The sequence below is a fragment of the Emys orbicularis genome, chromosome 5 (genome assembly GCF_028017835.1).
Source record: "Emys orbicularis isolate rEmyOrb1 chromosome 5, rEmyOrb1.hap1, whole genome shotgun sequence".
Taxonomy (NCBI): Eukaryota; Metazoa; Chordata; order Testudines; family Emydidae; genus Emys; species Emys orbicularis.
Genome location: NC_088687.1, coordinates 125,775,228 through 125,802,670, shown reverse-complemented (window position 1 = coordinate 125,802,670; position 27,443 = coordinate 125,775,228). Strand labels below are relative to the sequence as shown.

General features: G+C 38.0%; 1 protein-coding gene across 7 annotated transcripts in view; it reads left to right on the top strand.

Moving 5' to 3' along the window:
* The window catches only part of ADD1 (adducin 1), a 118,179-nt gene that overhangs the window by 54,105 nt on the left and 36,631 nt on the right, over positions 1-27,443 (top strand). For all 7 annotated transcript variants that reach the window (XR_010561457.1, XM_065405437.1, XM_065405434.1 and 4 more), the window contains exons 2-9: positions 5,716-5,928; positions 7,161-7,323; positions 8,237-8,388; positions 19,604-19,684; positions 21,824-21,973; positions 23,052-23,195; positions 23,351-23,449; positions 23,588-23,764. Coding sequence is in view for 6 of the 7 variants with exons in the window: in XM_065405437.1 (XP_065261509.1) it covers positions 5,734-5,928; positions 7,161-7,323; positions 8,237-8,388; positions 19,604-19,684; positions 21,824-21,973; positions 23,052-23,195; positions 23,351-23,449; positions 23,588-23,764 (1,161 nt within the window). In the remaining variant the exon portion in view is untranslated. The remainder of the gene's footprint in view (positions 1-5,715; positions 5,929-7,160; positions 7,324-8,236; positions 8,389-19,603; positions 19,685-21,823; positions 21,974-23,051; positions 23,196-23,350; positions 23,450-23,587; positions 23,765-27,443) is intronic.

The window sequence follows — 27,443 nt, the reverse complement described above, 5'->3', positions numbered from 1 at the left end:
TCTACAAGAATACACATACCTCAAAGCAAAAAATGCTGTGACTAGTTCAAGGGATATCAAAACCAATATGAAATGAGAATATGGAAAATAATCACAGTTTTAGACTGAACAAACTGCCTGGTTTTTACTGTTAGCTTAAGGCAAAACTGGTTGTGGGTAATGTGTGGAGCAGAGAATTCTTAGGAAAGGAATGATGGTTCTGCTTTATTCCCTGTATCTCTGCAGTGGATACCAAATACAGACAGAAAACTGCCTTAATAAATCATTCTGCTTTGAGTCCTGTAGTTCTGCCTAGTTTGCACAGGCAAAGGTGACTTACTGATCAAAAACAGTTAAAGGCTGCTCTTTCCTAGGTCACAAGTTCAGCTTTTTTTGTGACTGAACTGTGAAAGATTTGGTGTAAGGTTGACTTGAAATATCTCTTCAAAGGTTTACCTGCCTGATGGGATTTATTTTTACTATCAGGCTCCTTTGACTTAAAATGGAGCTCTCCAAAAGAGCAAGAAGTTCTCCAGTAGATGCTACCCACTGCTATCGTAAGTCTGTTCTGTAAATCCTGCAGATAGGGAAAAGTGCAGCCAGTTCCGCCTTACCATTTCAACTCTTGCAGCATTCAGCACTGAAGCTGTTCAAGATGCCCCCAACCTCTTTCTGAAGTAACCACAGAAGTATGTATGTGGCAGCTCTGCTCTCACTTCCTATTTTCTGTTTTATTCCCTGTAGGGAAAGCAGGAGTGGCTCTAGGCACGGCTCCTTTCTGCCTTCATAAAGGAGATGCTGTGTTTGGAGTGCTCTGTTCCCCTGCTCCTCCCTTCCTGCAGAAGAGCTAGCAGTTCAAGTCTCTCTGTGCTATTCATCATCCCCTCTTGAAAAACTAGTAGTGTCTGGGTTGTCCTCCTCCCTCATTCTCCCATCTCTTCCTGGAATTGATCTGTATAACTGACCAGATGTGATTCTTAAATCTGAATTGTATATTGGGTTTCCTGTTACTATCTCTAGGCAATGACACCAACAGGCACTTTTATGATCTAAAGATATGCTATTCTTAGATATCAGAATGGGGAAACAGGATGACTTTAGCAAGATACCACAGCAGTTCTCTGGCTATTTGGTTCCTTTTGTCTTTTCCTCCCACGAGGAAAGGCACTAGTTCTCTGGGCCCATTTGTTTGGGCAAAATTTCTACCTACTCTGAGGGGCAAGGGTCTTCAAGTCCTGCATACACTATGTATTTATAATACAGGGTCATATTATACTGACCTATTCAGCAAAAATCAATTTTACAACTATGAGTAAACTACTTTGTGTATTAAGTTATGTCAATTTTTCAGTCCTGTGTGGCAAATGAAGGAAAACCTTATCTCTGTTCCAAAAAGCTTAGTCAACATTTGATGGGATAACATAATGCAGATAAATAGGCTGGATGTTCAGGGATTGGAAGGCACAGTCTCAAATGTGATCTAGAGTTGGTCTTATTTAACCACTTATCAGTGAATGGCTTCCAGGAAGAAACATGTTTTTAGGAGGAATGAAGGTTCTGTTGTTATATACAGGTGATCAAGATAATGCTGGGGGCGGGGGGGGGGGGGAGAGAAGGAGAAGAAAACGCCCCTCTGGGGCATGGTTCAGAAAAAGAAGAAAGCAAAGGAAGCTTTTCTATCTAAGCAGGAAGGAGCTCTCCTGAGATAGACACACATGTTCTCGGTGAGCCTTCCGGCCCCAGTGAGGATGTGAGTGGTGAGGCGGTGCCTGATCTTCCAGTTAGTCAGAGTGCAGGTGACCTGGTAGCTACTGCAGCATCCATATCTCCATCTCAAATGGATGTAACCATGCACATTCCTGAAGAAAAGTGTAGATCAGAGAAGAGTGTGGTGGAGGCGCAAGAAACAGCTGCTGCTGAGTTTAGTTCCTTAAATCTAGATGATCCAGGACTGTGGACCCACTTGAGCAGTAGCCTGAGGGACTTCCTTTTACTGCATGGGCCACAGCAAGTGAAAAACTTAGTTCCCCAAAGACAATGAAAATAGAAGTTTCCATCCAACACATTACTGGTATGAAATCCCCAATGGTGACAAAGGGGAGAGGCTATGGCTTATGTACTCAAAAACCCAAAATGCTGCATACTGTTTTTGTTGCAAACTCTTCCAGTCTAATGTTCAAGCCACATTGGGTTCTACAGGAACAAAGGACTAGAAAAACCTGGCTAGAAATGTGGCATGCCATGAGAAGGCAGCAAATCACCAGAAAGCATTCCATAGGTGGAAAGAGCTTGAGATGAGACTAAGGTTAAAGGCCATCATAGATGATCAGCATCAGAAGATTGCATCAGAGTCTCTTTACTGGCAAGTATCAGAGGGGTAGCCGTGTTAGTCTGAATCTGTAAAAAGCAACAGAGGGTCCTGTGGCACCTTTAAGACTAACAGAAGTATTGGGAGCATAAGCTTTCGTGGGTAAGAACCTCACTTCTTCAGATGCTCTATACTGGCAAAATGTTCTGAAAAGGCTCATTGCCATTGTGAGAATGCTTGCTACCCAAAACCTAGGGTGAGGTTTTCAAATGAGGGATTTCAAAACGTTCTGAAGAGTGCATAGAAGTTGGCAGAGGAACTTCACACTGAAGCTATTTTCCCACCCATTCAAGAATGCAAGAGTCACCGAAGAAGACGACATTTTGATTACGAGGCATGGGATAATCCCATAAGAGACCCCAAACAACAATTCAAAGTTGAATTCTTTAACTAGGTGCTAGTTTGTGCAATACAGTCAGTTGAAGAACGTTTCATGCAGCTCAAGGAACACAGTAGTATATTTGGGATGTTGTATGATATTCCAAAACTCCTCGCTATACCTGAAGAAGACCTACACCAGCAATGGAGGACACTAGAGACAGTGTTGACACATGATGACATGCACAATATTGATGCAAGTGATTTAGGTGATGAACTGAAAGCCCTTTCACGATATGTTTCAGCAGGATCAACTCCAAAGGCTGTTCTGGAATATATGTGCACAAATAAGATGACCATCCTCTTTCCAAATGCTTTTGTTGCTCTGCGCATACTTCTAACACTTCCTGTAACAGTTGCCAGTGGAGAACGCAGCTTCTCCAAGCTGAAGTTAATAAAAACACATCTACGCTCCACAATGACATAGGAGAGGCTAGTCGGCCTTGCAACCATCTCAATAGAGCATGAGCTGGCCCAGACTGTGGACCTTCAGCAGGAAGCAGTTCAAATCTTTGCAACCAAGAAGGCACGGAAAGCTCCACTTTGATTATTCAAAACGATAAAAATGCCAGTGTTTACTATGCAGACAAGAAAAGTTACATTTGCTGTTCAGGCGTTTGGAAGTTAAGTGTTACTTAAAATTTTTGAACAAGGCATTTTAAGTTGTTAGTTCTCCTTTATTGTGGTAGGTAGCAGAGCAGTACCATGAGAGGAGTAGAACAGGAAGAAGGCAGAATTGAGATGTTTCAAAGTTTTGGCCCACGCGAGGGGGCATGGGGGTGTCATTTGAGCTCCCCACCTCAGGTACCAAAATGTTGTGGGCTGGCCCTGTCCAGGACTTTAGTGTTTGGTATCTTGTCTGACCACTTGATTTTCAGATGAGATGCAGACAGCACATGTGAAAACACTCTAGTTGCCTCTAGTGCCTGCTATAGTGTCCATGTTGCACAGTTGTAGACAAGAGTACTTAACATGATTGCACAATAGAAACTAATCTTAGTGTGAAGTTGAATGTCATTCCACAGGTAGCGACAAAGTCAACTATAGGCAGAACTGGCTTTAGAAATGCACTGCATGATTTCATTATTGATCATGGCATTACTCAATAAAATGATGCCAAGATAGCAATTTTTTTCTACCACATTAAGTAGTGTGTTAGGAATTGCGATTTCAGGGACAGAATACATTTTTCCTGGAGCAGGCTGGTAAAGTACTTTGGTTTTCTTGGGGCTGATAGAGTCCAAATCACTTTACCAATCTAGAAAAGCAATTGATTAGATGCTGCATATCTTTGATGCTACATGCTGTTGAGTGCACAGTCATTAGCGAAGAGGAACTCCCTAATGAGCAAGTCAGTCACTTTAGTGCAAGCATGTAGACACTGGAGATTGAAGATACTGCCATCTGTGCGAAATTGCATGTCAATACTTCAGTCACAGTCTTTGAAAGAATCTAGCACCGTGGCACCAAAGAGAATGGTAAATAGCATAGGTGAGAGCACACAGCCTTGCTTAACACCATTCGTTACAAATACAATACAGAGTATTAGGATAAGTATCAATTTTTTCCCCTCTGGTATCAAATTCCCAAAAAAGGACTCTGATACTGCAGTGATGGGCTCTAATCAGAACATATTTAGAATAAACATAGTATTTGCTTTTCACAAGAACTTTTTTTTTCACATGCATGTCTTTTGATATAGTTTCTCTTAAATCCATTTCAAAATTGTAAATCACAAGATAAAAAACCAAGTTAATTCTGCAGTATTAGCAAACATGATATATTTTTTACTGCTTTGAGTACCAAAAGTATGAAACACTTATTTATATTTTTATAGACATGTCCTAAACATAATGTTCACATAATAGGGCAGTTAGTTTTGGAGACTTCAAAGCTGAGCTCTTGCAGTTCCCATTGACTTCAGTGGGATTTGTGGGAGCTCTGTAGTTCTGAAAATCAGGCCATGTGGTTGGGGCGATAACTTTTGGTATAAAAGGCTGTAATTAAACAAGAGATCAGCTGCTATAAAATAGCTACAAAAGGAGCTTTGCAATATACTCTGATAGGAACACAGCTTAAAAATGAGAAATAATTTAAAACAAAGCTTGCTTGTGGGCTACTTAATCTGACCTTTGTTTTATTTTAGTGTTTGCTTTTTGCATATATGGTAAAATAACGTTGGGTTTTTTAGCTTTTAAAATCTTGTATTTTAATATGTGAACGCTCTGGTGCAATGTGAGTAAGAATGTGAGAGCATATACTGCTAAAAGAAATCCTTATAAATAATTTAAATTTTAACAATACCAGGACACTCTGGAGGGACAGCAATGTAAGAGAATTTCTCCAAGTAGTCTTCAGTTAACTACATTTAATATTTTAAATATAAACCATTATAATTTTCTTTAAACGTCTTTTTAAAAATGCTTCCCAAATATTGCTGTCTAACTATACAATTCACCATATTTTGGACTGAAGTAGTCAGTAAAACCTGGTGATTCCATTTCAGTATTGATGTTGGGAATATTGAATCTTGCATGTCATTTTGTACCACTTTATATGCATATCTGAGTGTCATTGTTGTACATTTGAAAACTTCATATTCGGGACTTCACCCTTCTAGTATTGTCTATGGGAAATGTGAAAACTGAACGCATAACTAAAGATGCATTATTACATGGAGAGCCTATAGTAGAGACTATTTGAATAGCTGTCTTGTTTGACTTTCCACCTTACTACTTCAAAATTATATGCCTGAGTACATACTACTTTTTATGTACTTTTTAATTTAACAAAATATACCTGGCTTCCTCCATGCATACTATTAAAACTGTGGCTTATGCAGTGTGGAAGCCAAACTAATTTAGTTCTTGATTTTGCGCTGTGTTGAAACCAAGAACATGTTTGAATACAGGTCTGTGTTGCTGTCTTATAAATACTTATGTATTATCAATCTAGGTTCTAACTTTTTTCTTGGTTTGATTTTTCCCTAGGACACTTAAAATTCTGCTATGAATGGTGATTCCAGTGCAACGGTGGTGACTTCACCACCCCCAACAACAGCGCCTCACAAAGAAAGGTATTTTGATCGAGTTGATGAAAATAACCCCGAGTACTTGCGAGAGAGGAATATGGCTCCTGACCTGCGCCAAGATTTCAACATGATGGAACAAAAGAAGAGAGTCTCCATGATTCTGCAAAGCCCAGTAAGAAAATACCATATTTTCCCTCAGTGTTCTATATTCTGATTTTGGTTACTTTGCACTGTGATACAGTACGTTCAACAGAAGTTAAGAGATGTTTAAGGCTACATGCCCCCACTGCCGCTACCCTTGGTACTGTGACTACACTGCTATTTATACTCATGCTAGCTTGGTGAGAATTAGCACGAGTATGAATACATGAGCAGGGGAATCACACCCCAACCTCATAGTGCAGATGTAGCCTAAGACTGACTTGATTTCCTTGCCTATGTAAGAGTGGTCCTCGGAGCATAATTTTCTAGTGTGGTGTCCAGTCGAGTTTCATTGTCCCAATTGATAGTTTCATCATTTTATTTGGGAGACAGTTCCACGCTCTTCAGGAAGATGCTTTTCTGATACTCAGCTCAAATTTCTCCTTTACTTAATTAGATCTGTTTGCTCCTATTTGAACTTCCTTTTTCCATTGAAAATTCCTCCTTGCTTTTTAATGTTTTAAACCCAAATATTTGTAATTACTTCAACTCTTAATTGTTGTTTAGCCAAGGTAGACATATTTTGCTCTTGTAACTTTTCCTCATATGTCATTACTTAGTGAAATATTCAGTAGATTTTTGATACCCTTTGTTTCCAGAAGGGAAGCCAGAGGATAAAGTGATTGATTTAAATTTGGTACTTAAATATGTGTCCTTGACTAAAATCTGCTGTTTGCTCAGATAGCTTTCTCTTCATTTGGCAGTTTAGTCTTTGCATAGCTAATGAGTGGGTTACAAGACTCACTTTTCATGAAATGTCTTCTCTGAGAAGAATTGGTATGCATGTTTTGTGATGTCATAATTAGGGTTGTCACCTTTCAGGTAGGCAGCAACCCTGTTGTATTGATCCCACCAGCTAATACTCCTATTTCAGTTTGTTCCCCCTTCCTGCAAGCTTTAGCTCTCTGCTTCATGTCTAACAGTCATACATGTTGTATTATCCTTCTTCATGATCAGGGGGAAGTTGTTAGTTTGCAAAGGCTGATAAAACTCATGCCACTTGTAACTGCGGAGAGCAAAATTTTTAAGTGACAGAAACAGGCCCAATAAATCTGCCACCAGCTGACTTGGCGGGGGGGAGTGTGCAGTGTGTTTCCCTCTGAAGAGTGCTGAGAAGGGAAGGAATGTGTGAGGCTAGCAATCTGGTTGGTTATGGTTCTGCAATTTTGTGATGTTTAACAATATCCAATACTTTGTTGCTAGGCCTTTTGTGAAGAATTGGAATCCATGATCCAGGAACAGTTTAAGAAAGGAAAAAACCCAACAGGCTTGTTGGCTTTACAGCAGATTGCAGATTTCATGACAACAAATATACCAAATGTCTACCCAGCGGCACCACAAGGTGGAATGGCTGCATTAAACATGAGTGAGTGTACAGGGATCATTTGTGGTAAAGATGTGCCACAACTTGTAATGGGTACTTGAATTATTTTTAAGGAAGTTTTGAAATGAAGGTACAATGTTGTGAACAAGCTGAAATACCAGCCCATTTTGTTTGCAGGGATGCTGTAAAAATAAACAAACAAATCAGTTAAAGTAACTTGTAAATGCTGGAGTGATATAAAGAATAATTATTTGTGTATATTGTTTATATCAACAGTTCTGAAACAGTGACTCGGAACCCCAAAGTGGGTCGTGACCCGGTTTTAATGGGGTCACCAGGGCTGGCATTAGACTTGCTGGGGCCTGTGACTGAAGCCAAAAGTCCAAGCCCCACCACCCAGGGCTGAAGCCGTACTTAGGGCTTCAGCCTTGGGCGACGTGTCACAGCCCCCACCCACCCAAGGCTGAAGCCCTCAAGCTTAAGCTTCACCCCCCCATCCCCAGGAGGGTGGGCTTCGGCTTTGGCCCCGCTGCCCAGGGCGGAGGGGCTCTGTCTTCGGTCCTCCTTCCTGGGGTCATGTCATAATTTTTGTTGTCAGAAGGGGATTGCAGTGCAATGAAGTTTGAGAACCCCTGGTTTATATTAAAGCCCTTTTAAATTAGATATGTTAATTGAAAAATACACTGTCACTAATAAATCTGCAATACAGCTGAATAGTGCTATCTGTATTTAACAAATCTTTACCAAATGGGCTGTCCATGCGAAAATGAAATGCTCATTATCAGAGGTCTAGCTGGTGGAGGCTAGAAAGTATAATTTTTGACTTCTTTGGTTGTTCAATCAACTGTCAGTAGCATTATAGAAACAGCTACAGTAGATGTGGCAGAATGTTGTTGGACATTAACTGAGATATTGAGCACATGATTTACATATACTTTTTCTTCTTCCTTTTCAGGTCTTGGCATGGTGACACCAGTGAATGACCTTAGAGGGTCAGATTCCATTGCTTATGAGAAAGGGGAGAAGTTATTGCGATGTAAATTAGCAGCTTTCTACAGACTAGCAGATCTCTTTGGGTGGTCTCAGCTTATTTACAATCATATAACAGTGAGTATTGGATCAACACATAGCTAAACAATTATTCTATAGAGAGATATTTTCCACCTCTTTCCCACTCTCTTATTGATTGCAACAGAAATGAAGTGGTATTGAAAACAGTATAATAGAGAAGAGATTCATCATGGCATGTCAAGAATTAAGAATAGAACAGCTTGGATGTCAGCCAGTTTAGCTTGAATAGAGTCTTAAGAGACTGTACACCAAAGTCCTCATGATGAAACACGTTTTTTTTTTGTTTTTGTTTTTTTCAAAGGCTCAAGCATTTAATGTCTTAAGCGGAATGAATAATTTTTATTTACCATTCAGTAGGCAACTTCTTAGGGTTCTTTTTCAATATAATAAAATGTCTATTTTTGTTAATCATTTATTTAAATATTGAAAATTATGAAAATGCCTATAGTACAATAGTAACCCTTTCTGAGAATCAGAAACCCCTGGTACATTTGATCTTAGAACACTTAGCTTAACACACTCTGCCAGCTATCTTCATTGTGACTGAGTGAGTAATTACTGGCACTTACAATAATACTTGACACAATGACTGGCAGCGCAGGGAGGTTTCATGAGCCAGATGAGGGGCTAAAATGGGTGTCATTATTAGAATCACAGCTGTAGTAGGAAATCCAGTCTATTGTCTTCATAACAGAGCTGAATTGTGTATGGATATTCCAAATATGAAGTTGTTGTTCTGGCATATTACAGTGGCTGCCCTTAATTTTTTTTCAATTGGTTTAGATGACTAATGTTACTATTTAAATTAATAATGACATTTATTATTACTGATAAGTATTTCCTTGAGTATCTAAAATCAGTGGTGCGCACTTTGTAAAAACAAATAGCTCTTGCCCAGCCATGACACAACCAGTGAGGGTCATAAATAAGGGAAAAGGTTCATTGAAAAGCAACAGTGATGCTAATAAGATTGCGTAGTTTCTTGTTAAAGAATATAAACATCTTAATGGTTCTGTTAACAATTTTTTGTTATACCTCCCCCATCACTTTGGATAGGTGAGCTGACAGAATTGATACTGTAAGAGAGACTTGAATGAAGTAAAAGGGTGCCTTTCTAAGCATAAAGTTCATAAACATATCCATACCTTCTTTCATGGCTCAGAGTAGGTATAGAGGTAGGTATATAAAGACTGGCATCACTGGTAGAGTAGTGAGGACAAAGGCACATGAAAGGAGCTGCTAGCAAAGATGTAGGGTCTCTGAAACAAGGCTATAAGAAGTTTGGAGTTGATGCATAGTGCGGTGAGGTTGCTGGCATTGGTACGAAAGATGATTTTGACAGCAGCATTTTGGATGGACTGTAGAGGGCAAGGTTAGCATCAAAAGGTCCCGAGAGAGATTGCAGTATTCAAGGCAAGAGTTGATTCTGACATGGAAGAATGATTTGGCAATAAGCATGGAAAGAAATTTTTAGAAATGTGATTAAAAAGCAACAGTGCATCTTCAATGCCTAGATGTAAGGTGAAAAGGAGAGCGAAGGGTTAAATTTTAACCACTCTCCATCCACCCGTCCCCCCACCCCAAGTTATGAGGAGGATGGTAGTATTATCAACCCTAATGAAAAACGGGATAGCAGACTGGATTTAAGTGAGAAGCTTCTTGGTTGTGGCCATGTCAAGCTTGAGGTGACAGTGAGCCATCCAAGCTGATGTGTCTCAGTATAAGGAATGATAATAAAACTGTAATAAAACTATCGAAGGCAAAATTGGCAAGTGTATAAGGGAAATAATGCCAATGTAAAAATACTAATTTGGTACTTTATTGCAGTAATTAAATACATTTCAGATGGATGTACAAGCACGGTATGAGAGACATGAATTTAAATGGTCAGTTGACCCCTTAGCTGCATGTGTTTTGTGACATCATTTCTCAAGCTATGAGGCTCACCTTCCAGAGGAGTCATCCACCTCTTCCAGGGGAGAAACCAAACAAGCCTTTTTTCTCCCTTAATTGCTTTTTGACTTAGGTTCTCTTTGCCAATTTCTGTTTTTACTGAGTATTAAATTAAAAGGAAATATTGGGAAGGAAAAATAATCAGGCTGCCTGTTAGTAAGTTAGGGTTTGGTTTTTTTGTTGTTGTTTTTAAAGAACTGTTTAAAAAGATATTTCTTCAGGCCACTTTTAAAGATGTCTTCCTCGGGTTAGGCCTGGCAGTAATTTAGTAGAAGAGTATCGTGATAATGTGTGAGGAATGTTACATTTTTGAAGCAGTATGTGTTCAGTACCATCATGCAAGTGTTTTTCTGAACGTAATTAAAATAAGCATCCATTTGCTATTGATTGAGTGGAAATAGCTATACAAGCTACTAATTGACAAATGATCTGCAATGATAAGTAATAGTCATGGTGTTAAAGACAGCATTAAGACACTCCATGATGTGCACCAGTGGACTATTAATACATACCTTGTGTGTAAAAGAATTTTTATATATGATCTTCTGTGTTGACAGTCATCTAAAATAACCTCTTACCTCTAAAGTTAGAGAAGGAAAACTAGTCTCACTATGACCCTCCTCTCCATTTGCCTTTCCATGAAAGATTCCTTTGTGTGGGATAACTCTCTTCCCTTAGTTCCACCAAGTGAGACTGATAGATGACACCTCACTTTTAGTGACTTGAGTTAGAAATGCCAATTGAAAAGAGTCAGATTTTTGTTGAATATAAATCTGGTGATATTGTAGATTGGCATTCATATAGCTCTGACCCTTAAAAAGAAAAAAGTACAAATTTTCTTAAAAATCTGAAATGGGCCAAATAGCCTCACTTAATACTCTTATTCTATTTCTGTAGCAAGCATCTTACTATGTCAGGGAACTCTCCACTAGCAGAGATCTGGCAAAGGCAGCTCCACCACCTGTTGTGTCAGCCATCCACCCACAAATCCCCTTGTATAAAGGGGGAGGCAGGACCCTATTGGGGGCATTCCAGGGGCTGAGCATAGGCAGGAGGAGGAAGAGTGGCAGAGTAGAGCTTTGCTACACCCAATCTTCCACTAACATAAATTAAGGCCGCCCCTGTGCAGCCCTAACTTGACCTAAGGCCAGGCAGCTGTGAATCAGGGAGTTGGAGAATCAAGCCCCCTGTTTCAAAAGCCCCATATGGGAGATACAAATATAGTAATAAAAATATTTACAAGCAATAATTGTCCAGAAGGCGTTGAGTATATATATCCCTTAATAAATCTTTAGAATATTATAAGCAGTAGTTACCAGTCATATCAAGGGCTCAGTCTAATGGAAAATAAAGACATTACAGGAGAACCTCAGAGTTATAAACACCTCGGGAATGGAGGTTGTTCATAACTCTGAAATGTTCGTAGCTCTGAACAAAACGTTATGGTTGTTCTTTCAAAAGTTTACAACTGAACATTGATTTAATACAGCTTTGAAACTTTTCTATGCTGAAGAAAAATGCTGCTTTTAACCATCTTAATTTAAATGAAACAAGCACAGAAACAGTTTCCTACATTGTCAAATCTTTTTTTAAACTTCCCTTTATTTTTTTAGTAGTTTATGTTTAACGCAGTACTGTACTGTATTTATTTTGTTTGGTTGGGTTTTTTGGTCTCTGCTGCTGCCTGATTGCATATTTCTGGTACCAGATGGGCTGTGTGGTTGACCGGTCAGTTCGTAACTCTGGTGTTCATAACTCTGAGGTTCTACTGTATTTCTTTCCTGATAGTTGTCCAAAGTGGACCCGTCAAACTGGACAGTTGCTCTCATGTTGTTGTGGAATGAACGTATAAGACTTAACAGAGTTGGTGGGCATCCTGTCTTTTCTAGTATTGCAAACAGACCTGCTCTGCTGACTGTGTCAAATGCTTTGGTTAGGTTCACAAAGGCGATATACAATGGTTTTGCTCTCTGCACTTTTCTTGGAGTGGACGCAGAGAAAATATCATGTCTGTGTTCTTGCCCCTACACTCTTTTGAATCTTCTTCTCGGTACTCTTGAACTGTGCGTTTAAGGACATGAAAGATGGAGCGTATCTCCACACAAGATCAGCTGGGAAACTCTTCAACCTGTTCCAACTTAAGTCAAAGACCAAAGTCAAAAAGATGCTAATAAGGGAACTTCTATTCACTGATGATGCTGCCCTCATAGCCCACAATGAAGATATACTACAAGAACTCATGGACCACCTTTCAAGTGCCTGTCAGGCATTTGCTCTCACCATCAGCATCAAGAAAACGGTTGTATTAGGACAGGGGGTTCCACAAGATCCTTCAATTACCTTAAATGCAAACCAGCTAAATTTAGTCCAAAAGTTCAGCTACTTAGGTTCTACAGTGACCACTACCTCTCACTGGATGAAGAACTAAATGTTTGCATTGGAAAGGCTACCACCACCTTTAGCAGACTAACTAAAAGAGCATGGAACAACTCAAAGCTTACCATCAAGACCAAAATGCTAGTGTACCAAGCTTGCATCATCTGCACACACATGGATGGTGGGGAAACATGTACAGCTTATGCTCATCAGGAGAAAAGGATAAACAGTTTCCACCTACGTTGTTTACGCCTCATACTCAACACCAAATGGCAGTATAAAGTCACCAACGCAGAGGTTCTTCAAAGGGTAAATTTACCAAGTGTGACAGCCCTGCGCAAGCAAAGACAACTGCACTGGCTGGGTCATCTGAGGTTGGAAGACGGATGCATACCCAAAGACGTGCTATATGGGGAGCTATCATAGGGAACAAGAACAACGGGACGTCCCAAGCTTTGCTATAAAGACACATGCAAGTGAGCTATGAAGGAATTTGGAATTGATCCTGACCAATGGGAAATCTTGGCAAGTGATCGTAACAAGTGGCGCCATCATCTCCATCAGGGTATCAAAGTCCATGACAGGAGCTGGCTCCTATAGCTTGAAGAGAAAACAGCCCGTAGGAAGCAAGCAGCTCCCATCTGAGATATGTACATTTGCAATAACTGCCAAAGATCATGCAAATCTCGGATTGGTCTATTCAGTCACATGAGACATTGCAAACCATCTACATCATAGGCTGCAATTCCCACCGTCTCTTGCAGACTAAAGGATGCCAACAAGTCTTTCCTGATAACAACCGGTAACTAGCTTGAGGGGGAAAAAGCACTATATCTAAATAGTTTGATTATAAATGTTGAAATGCTATCAATATACATAACAAAACTATCGATTTGAACCATAAAAGGTAGCAAAGAAAGCTTTCCTCATAGTGCCTGACTCAAAGATCAGTGTTTGCAATTCAATTTTCTCCTTACATTTCAGCTTGAACCAGACTCACCTTTTTGCCCAAATCTAGAGCCATTCTTCTTAAGTTGCTTCAAATTAATTTATTACATCTCTAAATTGTATCTTCATGAGTATTTTGCTTTATATGGGAGAGCAGTTTCTGTTCCCCTCTTTCAGATTATACTTCTGAAAACTGTTCATTTTATGCAAGTGGCATTGCTAAGATGGGGAGAGATGAAGGAATTTTTGTTCTCACAATAACTTTCAATTATCTGTGACATTCAAGATCAGATCTTTGTCTTGCCAATCAGGAACTTCTCCTAAAAGTCCATTTTTTCTCACTACCTTCATTTCTTTTCCTGGATTGCAGAATTCTGTATAAGTAAATTATTTATGGCTAATAGTAGGGGGAGCAGGCAAACTTAAATGGTGAGAACATATAGACTAATATTTGTACCACTCATATAAAATAGAGCATCATAAATAGTGATCTGTAGATGACCTTAAAAGCTTGACTTATCAGCAGAACATAAATGGTTCCATGTAAATGACTCCTTCCTCTATTGGTTTGTTGTGTAACCACGTAATATGGTTCACCCGGTACTCCTTATCCATTGGAGGAAGTGTCATCATTTTGAAAAATTGATCTACTATGTTGAAAATAACCTCCAAATAGCTGTTAATGAAACAATGACCATAAAAAACTATTAGGGCTGTTGTGCTTATTTGCACAAAGATGATTGGGGTTGACACTCTTTGTTTCTTACCTCTCTTTTTGATAAAGTGCTTTATTAACTTTATGGGTCTTTATGTATTACTGGATGTATTTGCCTTGCATGTTTGCTTTAAAAGTTGTACAGTTTTGTCCACTTAAAAACTTTATACTAATTAAACAAGTCCTATAAATTGAAGACTTTATATTGTACTTGCATTAAATTTAACAGCTGGTCTTGCTGATATTGGATGTGTGAACTGCATGAATTCCCTTGACCTTACATGAACAGGTCCCCACTGGGATGTTTGATTTGGAATGGCTGCAGAGGGATAAACACTAATGACTGAGCAACAGTTAAATTAACGAGATAACAACATGGTACACAGTCAAGTGGGATCGCTTGAGTTTTGAAAAGACCATAGCTCTCCTTATATGTCTGGGTCAGTAGAGGTTAAGCTAATAGCAAGTCTTAAATCACCCTATGGTGACTGATTTACAGAGTGGTGTAAGTGTTTATTCTAAAAGGAGTTGTACTTGAGCAATGGCATCTGTGAAGTAGAGACTATAAATTAGAGGAGATGGAGGTGAGGTAAAAATTATATCCTAAAATGTGAAGAGATCTCCATCAATCTTGGACCATTGGGGATTAGAAAAAAGAAAAGAATACTTCCTGGATTCTATTATCTTTTTTGGGGGAGGAATCCTGGAATGGTAATTGTATAACAGGTGATACTTTTGGCACTGGATTCAGTCCCCATTGAAGTAAATGGACTTTGGGTCCTTTTTTTTTTTTCCTTTCTTTCTTTTTCAAAAGGCTAAAAATAGTATGAAATCTAGTCCTCAAATACCCCTTTTCCCCAGAAAAATCCCTTATATAATGTAACAATGCATTGATCAATTTATTTGCTAGTTTAAAATCTAAAACCCATTTTGGAGTATAGAAAATTAGTCAACTTTATGTAGACACGTGGTTCATTAATGGAGAAATGCACTTGAGGGTGACGGGGAACTAAATGATTAAAACAAAATAAGCAACTAAGGACTTTTTCTTTTACTATTTTATTTCTCTTATGCTATGATATGTAAATGTGTTCATTGCTTGGCTCCATCTTATTTGTTTTATATTTTATCCCTTGCATACAGAAAATATGTTTCAAACAAAGGACAAACTATTAGTTTTGAAATGTCTAAAACCAGAACTGAGAGACTGACTTCTCAGGCATCAGCCTTCAGATAACTGGAATGTGACCTATCGTATATACTAGTTCATAAGCCCAATATTTTTAATAAGATAATAATAAATAAATAAATAATTAAAAAGTGATGCATCAAAGAGCGGGGGTCGGCTTATAAACGGGTCTGCACCAAAATTTGATGATTTTAAACTCTATGGAATTATTGAATTGAATATCTAATACCTTGTCGTTTTGTTTACCTGGAGCATTCACAGGCACGGAGCCCCTCAGCCTGTGAACGCTCCAGGTAAACAAAACGTCCAGGCCCGCTAGAGACTTGTCCTAACGGGCCAGGAGCCAAAGTTTGCCAACCCCTGAAATACAGGATCGGCTTATGAAAGGGTCATACAGTTTTTGCTATTTTTATCTAACCATCTTGGGGGGTCGGCTTATAAACGAACAGGCTAATGAACAAGTATATACAGTATTTGTTCCTAGAAGCAGACAACAACATTGTCTAGATTTAGTTCATCCTTTTTCGTAGGAAGCCCTGTCTGTGTAAAAAGAATTGGAATTGTGACTGCTCAGTATTGTCTGCAGTTTCAGATTGAGTGCCCCGCATTATACTGTTTCCCTTATTCTCAACTGTACTGATGTAAGATTGTGACTGCTGTTCCCACCCTGAGAACGAGAGAGGACTTTCCCAGTGAGCAGATACTTTAAATAAATCCTATATTTCCATTTTAAGTACTAAGATGACTACTAAGAATGATACAGTGTAAAAAGCCCAGCCAGAGAGGAACTGCATCTTCAAATAACTGTTAGGAATCTAAAAACTGAATTGTTGGCTGCATTGGATCTTAGATTGGCATTTATAGACACTTGATCTCTGGAATAATATTTCCTGACTTTGAACCACATAAAACGCATTCCATTTAATGTAGGGCTGTCGATTAATCGCAGTTAACTCACACGATTTAATCACGATTAAGCGCAGTTTTAATCGCATTGTTAAACAATAGAATACCAATTGAAATTTATTAAATATTTGTGACTGTTTTTCTACATTTTCAAATATATTGATTTCAATTACAACACAGAATACAAAGTGTACACTGCTCACTTTATATTATTTTTATTACAAATATTTGCACTGTAAAAATAATAAACAAAGAAACAGTATTTTTCAATTCACCTCATACAAGTACTGTAGTGCAATCTCTTTATCATGAAAGTGTAACTTACAAATACAGATTTTTTTTTTTTGTAACATCACTGCACTCAGAAACAAAACAATGCAAAACTTGAGAACCTACGAATCCACTCAGTCCTACGTCTCATTCAGCCAATCGCTAACACAACCAAGTTTGTTTATATTTACGGGAGATAATGCTGCTCACTTCTTATTTACCAATGTCACCTGAAAGTGAGACCAGGCTTTCGCATGGGACTTTTGTAGCCGGCATTGCAAGGTATTTACATACCAGATCTGCTAAACATTCATATGCCACTTCATGCTTTGGCCACCGTTCCAGAGGACAGCCTTCCATGCTGATGACGCTCGTTAAAAAAATAATGCGTTAATTAAATTTGTGACTGAACTCCTTGGGGGAGAATTGTATGTCTCTGGCTCTATTTTATCTGCATTCTGCCATATATTTCATGTTATAGTAGTCTGGGATGATGACTCAGCACGTTGTTCATTTTAAGAACACTTTCGCTGCAGATTTGACAAAACTCAAAGAAGGTACCAATGTGAGATTTATAAAGACAGCTACAGCCCAGACCCAAGGTTTAAGAATCTGAAATGCCTTCCAAAATCTGAAAGGGATGAGGTGTGGATTATTCTTTCAGAAGTCTTAAAAGAGCAACACTCTGATGCGGAAACTACAGAACCCAAACCACCAAAAAAGAAAATCAACCTTCTGCTGGTGGCATCTGACTCAGATGATGAAAATGAACATGCGTCGGGCCGCGCTGCTTTGGATTGTTGTCAAGCAGAACCCGTCATCAGTATGGACGCATGCCCTCTCGAATATTGGTTGAAGCATGAAGGGACATATGAATCTTTAGCACATCTGGGATGTAAATATCTTGCAACGCTGGCTACAACAGTGGCATGAGAACACCTGTTCTCGCTTTCAGGTGACATTGTGAACAAGAAGCGGGCAGCATTATCTCCTGCAAATGTAAACATACTTGTTTGTCTGAGCAATTGGCTGAACAAGAAATAGGACATAGTGGACTTGTAGGCACTAAAGTTTTACATTGTTTTATTTTTGAATGCAGTTATTTTTTGTACATAATTCTACAGTTGTAAGTTCAACTTTCATGATAAAGAGATTGCACTATAGTACTTGTATTAGGTGAATTGAAAACTACTATATCTTTTGTTTTTTACAGTGCAAATATTTGTAATCAAAATAAATATAAAGTGAGCACTGTACACTTTGTATTCTGTTTATAATTGAAATCAGTATATTTGAAAATGTAGAAAACACCCAAAAAATTTAAATAAATAGTATTCTATTATTAACAGCGCGATTGATCACTATTAATCTTTTTAATTGTGTGATTAATCGCGATTAATTTTAATTGCTTAACAGCTCTAATTTAATGTTATACATCAGTGATATGCAGACCTCCGTGTTCAAGAGCCGAATTAGTGATCAACGTTACCCAAAAGAGCGACAGCAGTGTGACTTCGTTTCATTTACTGTGTGTGTGTGTGTGTGTGTGTGTGTGTGTGTGTGTGTGTGTGTGTGTGTGTGTGTGTGTGTGTGTGTGTGTGTAATATTCTCATAGCAAAATGACCAAGTATTATTATTTTATCAACTACAGTTGGTTAATAACATAGTAAAAGCATCCTGATTGGTTAATAATTAAATCACACAGTGTTTTAATATCATGTGCTGCAAAGAGCTACTGGAGACACATTAAAGAGCCACTTGCAGCTTGTGGGTCTCAGTGTGAGTATCACTTTTATACGTGGTAAATAGACCTGAGAAAGCATCAGGTTGTTAGATCCTAATAAAATTCATGAATTAAAAAAGGAATGTGGGTTAATGGTAGAAGAGGAGATAAGAAAAGAATCATCCATTTAGTTTCATAAAACTACTAATGGATCATTTAGATGGAGGTTTGAGGTTGTCTATGGGACTATGAAAAACCGTCCTATTTTGATCTCTGGTACAAGGGTGTGCACAGATAATCCATTGCTTTTGCTGATGTGTGCAGTTAAGCTAGTAGCACATCTTAAAGCATCCTTTGATTTATTTTACAACGTGGTATAAGTTATAATACTGCAATAGCATCTGGAGGCCGTAGCTACTTTGTGCACGGCACTCTAAAAACATAACAAAAATATGGTTCCTGCCCTAAACAGTTTACAAACTACAAATTAATTTTGAATTATGAACGCCATCATCTGTGTGTTAAACCTTGAGCCAAACATTGCTATGTAAAAAGGAGGATAGTTGGTGGAGAGCCCCCAGGCATGCTACCCTCCCCAGCACCATCAAAAGTCATTTACTTAAAGGGTTCATGCCACCCAGGTCAAGATGTTCAAACCCTTTAGTTGGGTTGCTTAAATTTCCACAAGTTTTCTGCTTCATAATCCCACATTCCCTATGGCAAACAGAGGTTTTTCTAGGACACTAACACTATGGGTGACTATATTGCTTCTCCAAAACTGTGCTTCCCGTAGGGTATTAGGGAACCACTCATCTATCCAGGTTGTTATCGGTCCTTCATTATTGTAGGATCTGAGCACCCCCTTGGTGTTTTACTTACATCTTGGTCTTCCATCAGCCTGACAGACTGTAGCCTGGGTCTCCCTGAGGCCTTATTAAACATGGGCTATTAGCAAGTGTACTATGGTTTAATAAATTATGTCAGTTATAGTGGATATGGCATGACTGTTAGTTTATGCTTCTGGAATATGTACATCTCCCGTGTTCAACAACTCTCTTGTAATTTTATTGTACGGCATACTTCCTAGGGCTTACAAAACAGAACTTGAATTTAAAATATTATATTTTTTTTTTTGGTAAAGGTTTAGCTTTCACTCTTGTTGTATTTTTAGGCCAGAGTAAGTTCTGAGCAAGAGCACTTCCTGATTGTACCTTTTGGACTTCTTTATAGTGAGGTTTCTGCATCCAGTTTGGTAAGTGCTAGTTTCTATTTCTATACCAAGAGAACATGGATATAAACATCTAAATTCTGTCTAGCATATATGTATGTTAAACTTAGATAAGCATGTTTTAGAAAATACTGCAAGTTATTTTCTGCTGCAGTCTCATGGCCAGAACAGTTTTGCTGCATGTTTTTTTAAAAAGTTTGACTGATTTCAGTATCCTTCATGCTGGAAGTAAAATACTTCTCTTTTAATGGACATAAAATTTCAGATTGTAATTTGAGTATAAACTCTTGGTCCTTAGTTTTTTTTCATATACTAAAATAAATCTATATTATCCTAAATTTTAATTTGAGGTATTAATTACATAAAAACTGCATAAGACTGAGAATGGGGAATTCTTGAGTTCTAGTCCTTTCTCCAACATTAATTCCGTCTGTAATCTCTCTTCCTCAGTTTCTTCATGTACTTACAGTACCTGATTTGTAGTTTAATATATATTTATAGTTTAATGATTTTGCAGTGATTTCAAGACATGAAGTGCTAAGTATTTCCTTTGCTGCCTTTAATTCTGGATTACAGAAAGACAATAGATTTGGATTAACCAAGTATATTCTCTTTTCCAGATCTTGTTGAAAATAAATAGTAGTGCATAATAACAGGCCTACACCTAGGGCAATGGGACTGTGGTGACAGATAGCCGAAAAATCAAGTTGGCACAGTTGTGTCAAAGGTTATAATTTTGTTTTTGTCATGTGACTTTCAGATATTGCTTGTGGGAGGGTAGTGTTATGAAGCCTCCTCTGCAACTAAAAATCTCTTTAAATAAATAAATAAAATAAAGCCTAGTGATGCAAGACTGCTTTACTTCTCATCAAGCTCGAGGAAGATCCAGCAGTGACTCAGAGGCTTGCATACTGCAGCACCCCTCAAAAGGACATAAAGCCATGGTACTATCCATGGCAATGCTGAAATAATTTAGCACTAAGACTAATTCATTACTTATGCCTGTAGTGGCCGCAGATCCCCAAACTAGATGTCCTAGTCCTCTCTGACACTATTTTGGGAAACTGCATAGTTCTGTCTAAACTGGTGTTAGTATGGCTTGAGAACAGGATAAAAGAGAAAAGAGGGAAAATAACTGAACTCTGTATATTATTGTCTGCAACAATTAAAGAAAATCAAGACATTACCTGTCAGTCTGAACTTCTGGAAAACCAAGCATTCAATACAAATCTGTGGCTATGGGGTATCCCAGTAAGCCTAGAGGGCAAGAATTTAATTGCATTTCTTAATCAACTAGTATCTAAGGTTATTAAAATTAAACACTGATGATGGTCCAATTTACATATAAAGAGTCTACAGACTTTCAAAGACAGCTTTAGTTGCCAATCAAAGACCAAAGTAAAGTATTCTATTCATAGTATCAAGATTTATTGACAACCTGTAGATACTTGTTTGCAGCCAGAAAGGAAAAAGAAATCAAGTATAAAAAGGATCAGATTTCTTTCTTTCTAGATTTGGGATTAATCAGTGAGGAAAAAGAGGGGCCTGAATAACATTCCAGGAGCTGAATGTTAAGGGAACCTTATTATTAGCAGCTAAAAAAAGTGACCTGAAAAGAAATAGGCAAAGAAGTGAGCTTGTACTCTTTCTTGCTGCATTATGATGTATAAAAGAGGACTGAAAGGTTTTGTGTTAGTGTTCTAAAAGGCTTTTTCTCCTTGCTTGTGTTTTTACATTAGTAATTCAGGCCGTGTCTAGGCTGAAAGACACTCTGATCAGTGAAGAACTAGTGGAAATGTCATCACAAGAATCAAGGGAGTGAAAGTTGAACAATGTAGAGGGGGGAAATAATTTGTTTATACAATTGCTTGTTGATGGATTTGATTTCTTACAAAAGAGCAATGATATAGAAAGCTCATTTTGTGTTACTGTAGACCAATTCTACAGCTGTTTAAAATATATTGATCTTAAAGCTTAATATTGTTGCTGTTAATGACATTGGTTTATATACGTTTATATGTAACATACTGTTATGTAGTATGATATTGTTAAAATACAATAATATAATTTTTAAAACTGCTATAGGAAGATGCTGAATTAAATACATTTGGGACAACAATAACTTATAAAACTTTTTATTACAATGTTTTCTTATATTGTCAGGTTAAAATCAATATTCAAGGCGATATAGTTGATCGTGGAAGCACTAACCTGGGAGTAAACCAAGCTGGTTTTACGTTGCACTCTGCAATTTATGCTGCTCGACCTGATGTTAAATGCATTGTTCATATCCATACACCAGCAGGGGCAGCGGTAAGCAGTTCCTCTTACTGTAGATTTTAAGAGAAGTGTAGCTGGTCCCAAGTAGTCATATAATTACTTTGTAGTTTAAGGGCTTGATCCCCTGAAACCAGTATTCTAATGAGGAGTCCTATTTGAAGTCAAATAGTTAATGAGCGTGTGAGTATTCCTGCCTTGTGAGTGCTTGCAAAATTGGGCCGTACTGTAGAAATTGACACTATCTGTGCTAATGTTGTTTATGAATATGAAATCTTGGATCAACGTTTAGAAGTAACACTAGACAAATGGCAAATTGTAATAGAACCTTTTCAGTCAATGGGTCATAACAAGGTAAAGTGTCCGCCAGTGGCCCAGTAAGGCGCACTTTGTAATATTTTCTGTATATATATGCTATGTATTGGAGTACTTGCGCCCTATCTACATTTTGTTCTGGTAGCACATCTGTAACTGATTCGCAGCACAAGTAGCAGCATTGATCTCAAACAGTGGGCTTTGTGATGCCCATGTTGACTTGTAGATCCCTGTTTTTATCCATCTCCAAGAACAACTAGTTATAAATCATTATCAAATCCACCTCAGAAGCTTTTTTTAGGAGCCAACCCAGTGACTGAGTTTCAAATATTCAGGAAATTGCTTTACTGCAGTTCTTATTTTGATATTTTTCGTATTAAATTGATTCAGAACAGCAATAAAATTATTTTAAGGTGGATAACAAGACCCAAATTGAGTAAGTTCCTAATTTTGGATAATATTCTGAGGATTTTAAGCTTTAAAAATGGTTGTTATTTTTAACCATGATTTTGTGTAATAAGCTGCAGGAAAGCTTGTCACTTATAATCTTGTATTTTAAAATATTCACTTAAAAGAGAGTATGAATTAAGGATAAGAGGCTGATTTTCTAAATCTTTTCACATTTCTGTCTTGTCTTCGGACCAATCTTCAGTTCTCCTGCTTTTAAATGTCTCAGTTGTATTTAAATATTAACAATGAAATTTCACCCTCCACTTCACACATTAGTGTATATAATGTACACCAATGACTTCTTGTTTTTATTTACTTCTCTCTCAAAATCTACTGTTATGTTTCTCAGGTTTCTGCAATGAAGTGTGGTCTCTTGCCAATTTCACCAGAAGCACTCTCTCTTGGAGAAGTGGCCTATCATGACTACCATGGTATTCTGGTTGATGATGAAGAAAAAGTGTTAATTCAGAAAAATTTGGGACCTAAAAGCAAGGTCAGTTATTCCATACATAGGTCAATATTAAAAGAAAATAGCGATTTTTTTTTTTTAAATTGGAAATGGGAAGGAAGGGAGGTATGTTTGTTTAGTTCTTGGCAGGTGGGTTTCTTGTAGCAGCTCATATTCCTTGCAATGTCTATTTCTTCTAGGTCCTTATTCTCAGAAACCATGGCTTGGTATCAGTTGGGGAGACCGTTGAAGAGGCTTTCTACTATATTCATAATCTAGTAGTTGCCTGTGAGATTCAAGTAAGAATCTTAATATATTATATAATGAATCTGCTATCTATAATAACATGATGCATAACCTTCAAACAGATGGATAGATGAATGATTAAGAAGTGACAGTTTCAATCTAAACTAAAATGTGGTTTAATTATTTTTAAGGTACGTACCCTGGCCAGTGCAGGTGGGCCTGACAACTTAGTGCTGTTAGACCCTGGAAAATACAAAGCCAAATCTCGTTCTCCTGAGTCTCCAGCAGCTGAGGGTACTGTATCCCATCCAAAATGGCAGATTGGAGAGCAGGAGTTTGAAGCCCTTATGCGAATGCTTGATAATCTGGTAAAGCAAATAACACCATATCTAATGAGTTTTTATATGATGAATGCAAAGTTCTTTCTTAAGTGCTATAAAGAAACTAAGATTTTTTTTTCAGGTTTTTTTTTTTTGGTCATGTTTTACTTTTTTTATTTGCTGACAAATTTGATTCTTGAGATTCCAAAATACTAAGTTTTTCTTAGGTTAGTGTCTAGGCTATAATGTGAAAAAAGAACCATGTAGGTTAATTCATTTATTAAGCTTTAATCTGAGTATTTAAAGCTTCCATGTAAGATAGAATAGTCAGTTACGGCCTGATTCAAAGCCCACTAAAGTCAGTGGAAAGACTCTTCTTGCTGTCAGAGGGCTTTGGATCAGGCCTTAATGTTCATACTCACTAGGTTCTGTACCTCTTGTAATACAGACTGGTTCCTTTTGTTAGTTGTGATTGTGGTACATGCAGCCTCTCCAGATAATAACATGCAGCCCTTTCCTCCTTACCCCATAACAAAAAGGTGGAGTCTAAAGGTAAGCTTGGACTTCTCAGGATGTCACATTGTTAGAGGGGTCTTTGGGTATTAACACAGAATGATGGTCCATATGGCTCCATTGATAGAACATTTGTCTGAGGGTCATAGGTTAAAGTCTGCACGATCATTCTGAATAATGCCCAGCAATGACATTGCCTGTGATATAGGTTATGATTCAGATTAAATCTTTACCCAGCTTGAAGTTAGGATATTTTTAGAGAGATTGGGTATTCCCAGTATCTGGAACAATGTTTCCTTCTTTCAACAAAACCATTTCCAGTGTCCAAAGCTCAGTATGAGCAATCACTGAGTGAGCAATCATTGCTATTTCTACAGACAGCCACTACACTAATATGAAAGTTTTTTATCCTGTGTCCCAATTTGTCTTAAAATCCAGAGCTTCTCTACTATACTGAGCTGCTTTAATGTATCCTACAAAACTGACATGCTTTGACTAGCCACAAGAGGCTGTTAAAGGATGATGCCATCAACACCATCTTTCCCTACAGTCCGTGAACCCTCAACCTGGAGAGAGACCAGAGGTTGTTCCCAAACTTTCATCTCCCATGCAACAGCCCTCATAAATGCCATTTCAAGTGTGTGTGTGTGTGTGTGTGTGTGTGTGTGTGTGTGTGTGTGTGTGTTTAAAAACATGGAATTAAATTGTGGTAAACTATATATTTCATTTAAAAAAAAATTGAGTTAAAAAAGTTAGAAAAGTTAAAACAGAAAGGACCATATGTTTAAGGTTAGAGTGTAGTATATAGTGCATCATTCTAACACTTCTTGTTTCTCAACTTACCTTTATTGCCAGACATTTGGTAATGTGTATTAACTGATGCAAAGAGCTTAAGAGCTTGGTTATAATATGACATTGGAGTGTGCGTTTATGGTCCATTACTTCCCACCAGAAAAGTTTAAAGAGACAGAGGGTAATTTTGTTACATCCTGTAACTTAATTTAGCTGGGCTCTGGCTTGCAAGAGCAACTTGTCTCAGGAAGTAGTCATATACAAATATACTGATACAATCCTGACTCGTAACAATTGTTACCATAATTTTATGATATTAATATGGCTATTCTCCCTTCTCACCACAATATTAAATGTGTGTAATGAGTCCCTGGCCATGTAGTCAACTGTAGGTAATCTCCAACACCATTTTCCTATATCTGTTATCTACCTCCAGTCCGGATGCACTTTGGTTGGTGGAAAATGGCCAAGGCATCGTTGCAGGGTAATAGTGCTTTACACATGGAACTACCTCAGAGGAAACTGACTAAAGATGACACAATTATAGTCAAATTCTCTCTGCAACATGCTTCATTTATAAAGAATTTATTGCCATATGAAATGGACTATAACTACACTTTTCCCCCTGTATCAAATTCAGAAGGCTTTGCATGTGGAAAATTTTGAGAGAAACTAACAAACAAGTAACAAACAGTAAGTTTCCTTTCACTGTGTGAAGTGCTATTTTACCAAGAAGAAACCAAACTCAGAACAAAAGAGAAAGAAAGGGAAAAAAGATGAGATGCTGGGAAGGGAAAGGAAAGACTAATTCAGAGAAAGTAGGAGAAAACCAAAGAGAAGCCATACAGTGGGATGGAGTGCAAGTGTGAAGAGGAAAAGAGAGAGTAGGCAGAAAGAGTTGTTGTATTCCTAACCTCAGTACTTACATAATCTTTTTTTAAACAAAACTATGTAAACATTAAAAATTACCTACTGTTGTATTTTGTAGCCTGCTAGCTTTCAGAATAATTATTTCACTACTACAAGCTAAATGATAAGTTTTGACACTGCAGATGAAAGACTTCCCTCTTCCCCACCCCATCCTCTATCTTCAATTACCTTTTATCCCACTCTCTTTTATATATGGAGATATACCTATCTCATGGAACTGGAAGGGACCCCGAAATGAGTCCAGCTGCCTGCCTTCACTAGCAGGACCAAATACTAATTTTGCCCTAGATACCTAAGTGGCCCCTTCAAGGATTGAACTCACAACCCTGGGTTTAGCAGGCCAATGTTCAAACCACTGAGCTATCCCTCCCCTCTCTTGTTGTTGATATCTTGGTGGAAACAATGTTAAATTCATCAGTTTGAGTGCTAGATAACAGTGAAATAGGGTAAAAGTATAAATGAATAGACAGAATAAGATATTAGGAAAACTTGGAGATTTTGTGGAACTTTGATTTAAGTCTGACACTTTTGAAGTTTCACTTGAGAATTGCATCAGACATACCAGAGAACACCAAATATGTTTCATTCCGGGAAAGAAGATGGGTTTCTGAAGATTAGGCCTCTTAGGGAGAATAATCAAAAACAGAGACCAGAAATGAGGAGTTAGCCCTACTAAAATAGCACAGATCACAGTGTGTGTGCTTGTCACTAGTTAAATGTTGCTATAAACACTAGAGCCAATTATCACTCATTATGAAAAATCTAAACTAAAGTTTAGTAGGAAAATATATTCTTAAGAAGACTTAGCATGTACAGTATTTGTGACTACACCCATTATAGCAGTACTAGTTGTTTAGTTGTCCTGCTAAGTATGTTTTAATTTGTTGTAAACAAAATGAATCACATTGGCAAATAACTGTCCACTTGATTAATAGCATAACTTATATTTGAACAGAGCCTTTCATCCTGACGGGATCCCAGATTTTCATGCATCGCTCCATCACTGTCAAAATGTAGCCATCTCTGCATTTATCTTGACAAGCCTCTTGTCAGCAACACTGCACAGGTTTTTACACAGGACGCTGGAGATGATTTTTTTGCCAGCTGAAACTACAATGAAGATTGTAGTTAGGTAGAACATAATTACCCAAAATGGAATGCTATCAGGACATTGGGATTAACACACTTCTATTGTGAAAAGTGCAGTGGGCTGTTTGGGTGCTGTGAAATGGGAGTGACAGACACACAGTATTTCTCTGTATGAATGCCTTAATGAACCCAACAGCTTCTACTCCAGTCTGCTGCTAGGATGTAGACTGTTATATTAAAGTTTCTTCATTGGATTTAAGCCAGAATTCTTCAATTTGATCTGCATTAATAAAGCTCACTGATTTCATTGTGGGGTCCACAGCTGCTTATTGGGGAAGTTGGATGTGCTTATTACTCCAATCACCATGTAGTTATCTGAAGGCCTGAGTATCCAAGGGCATAA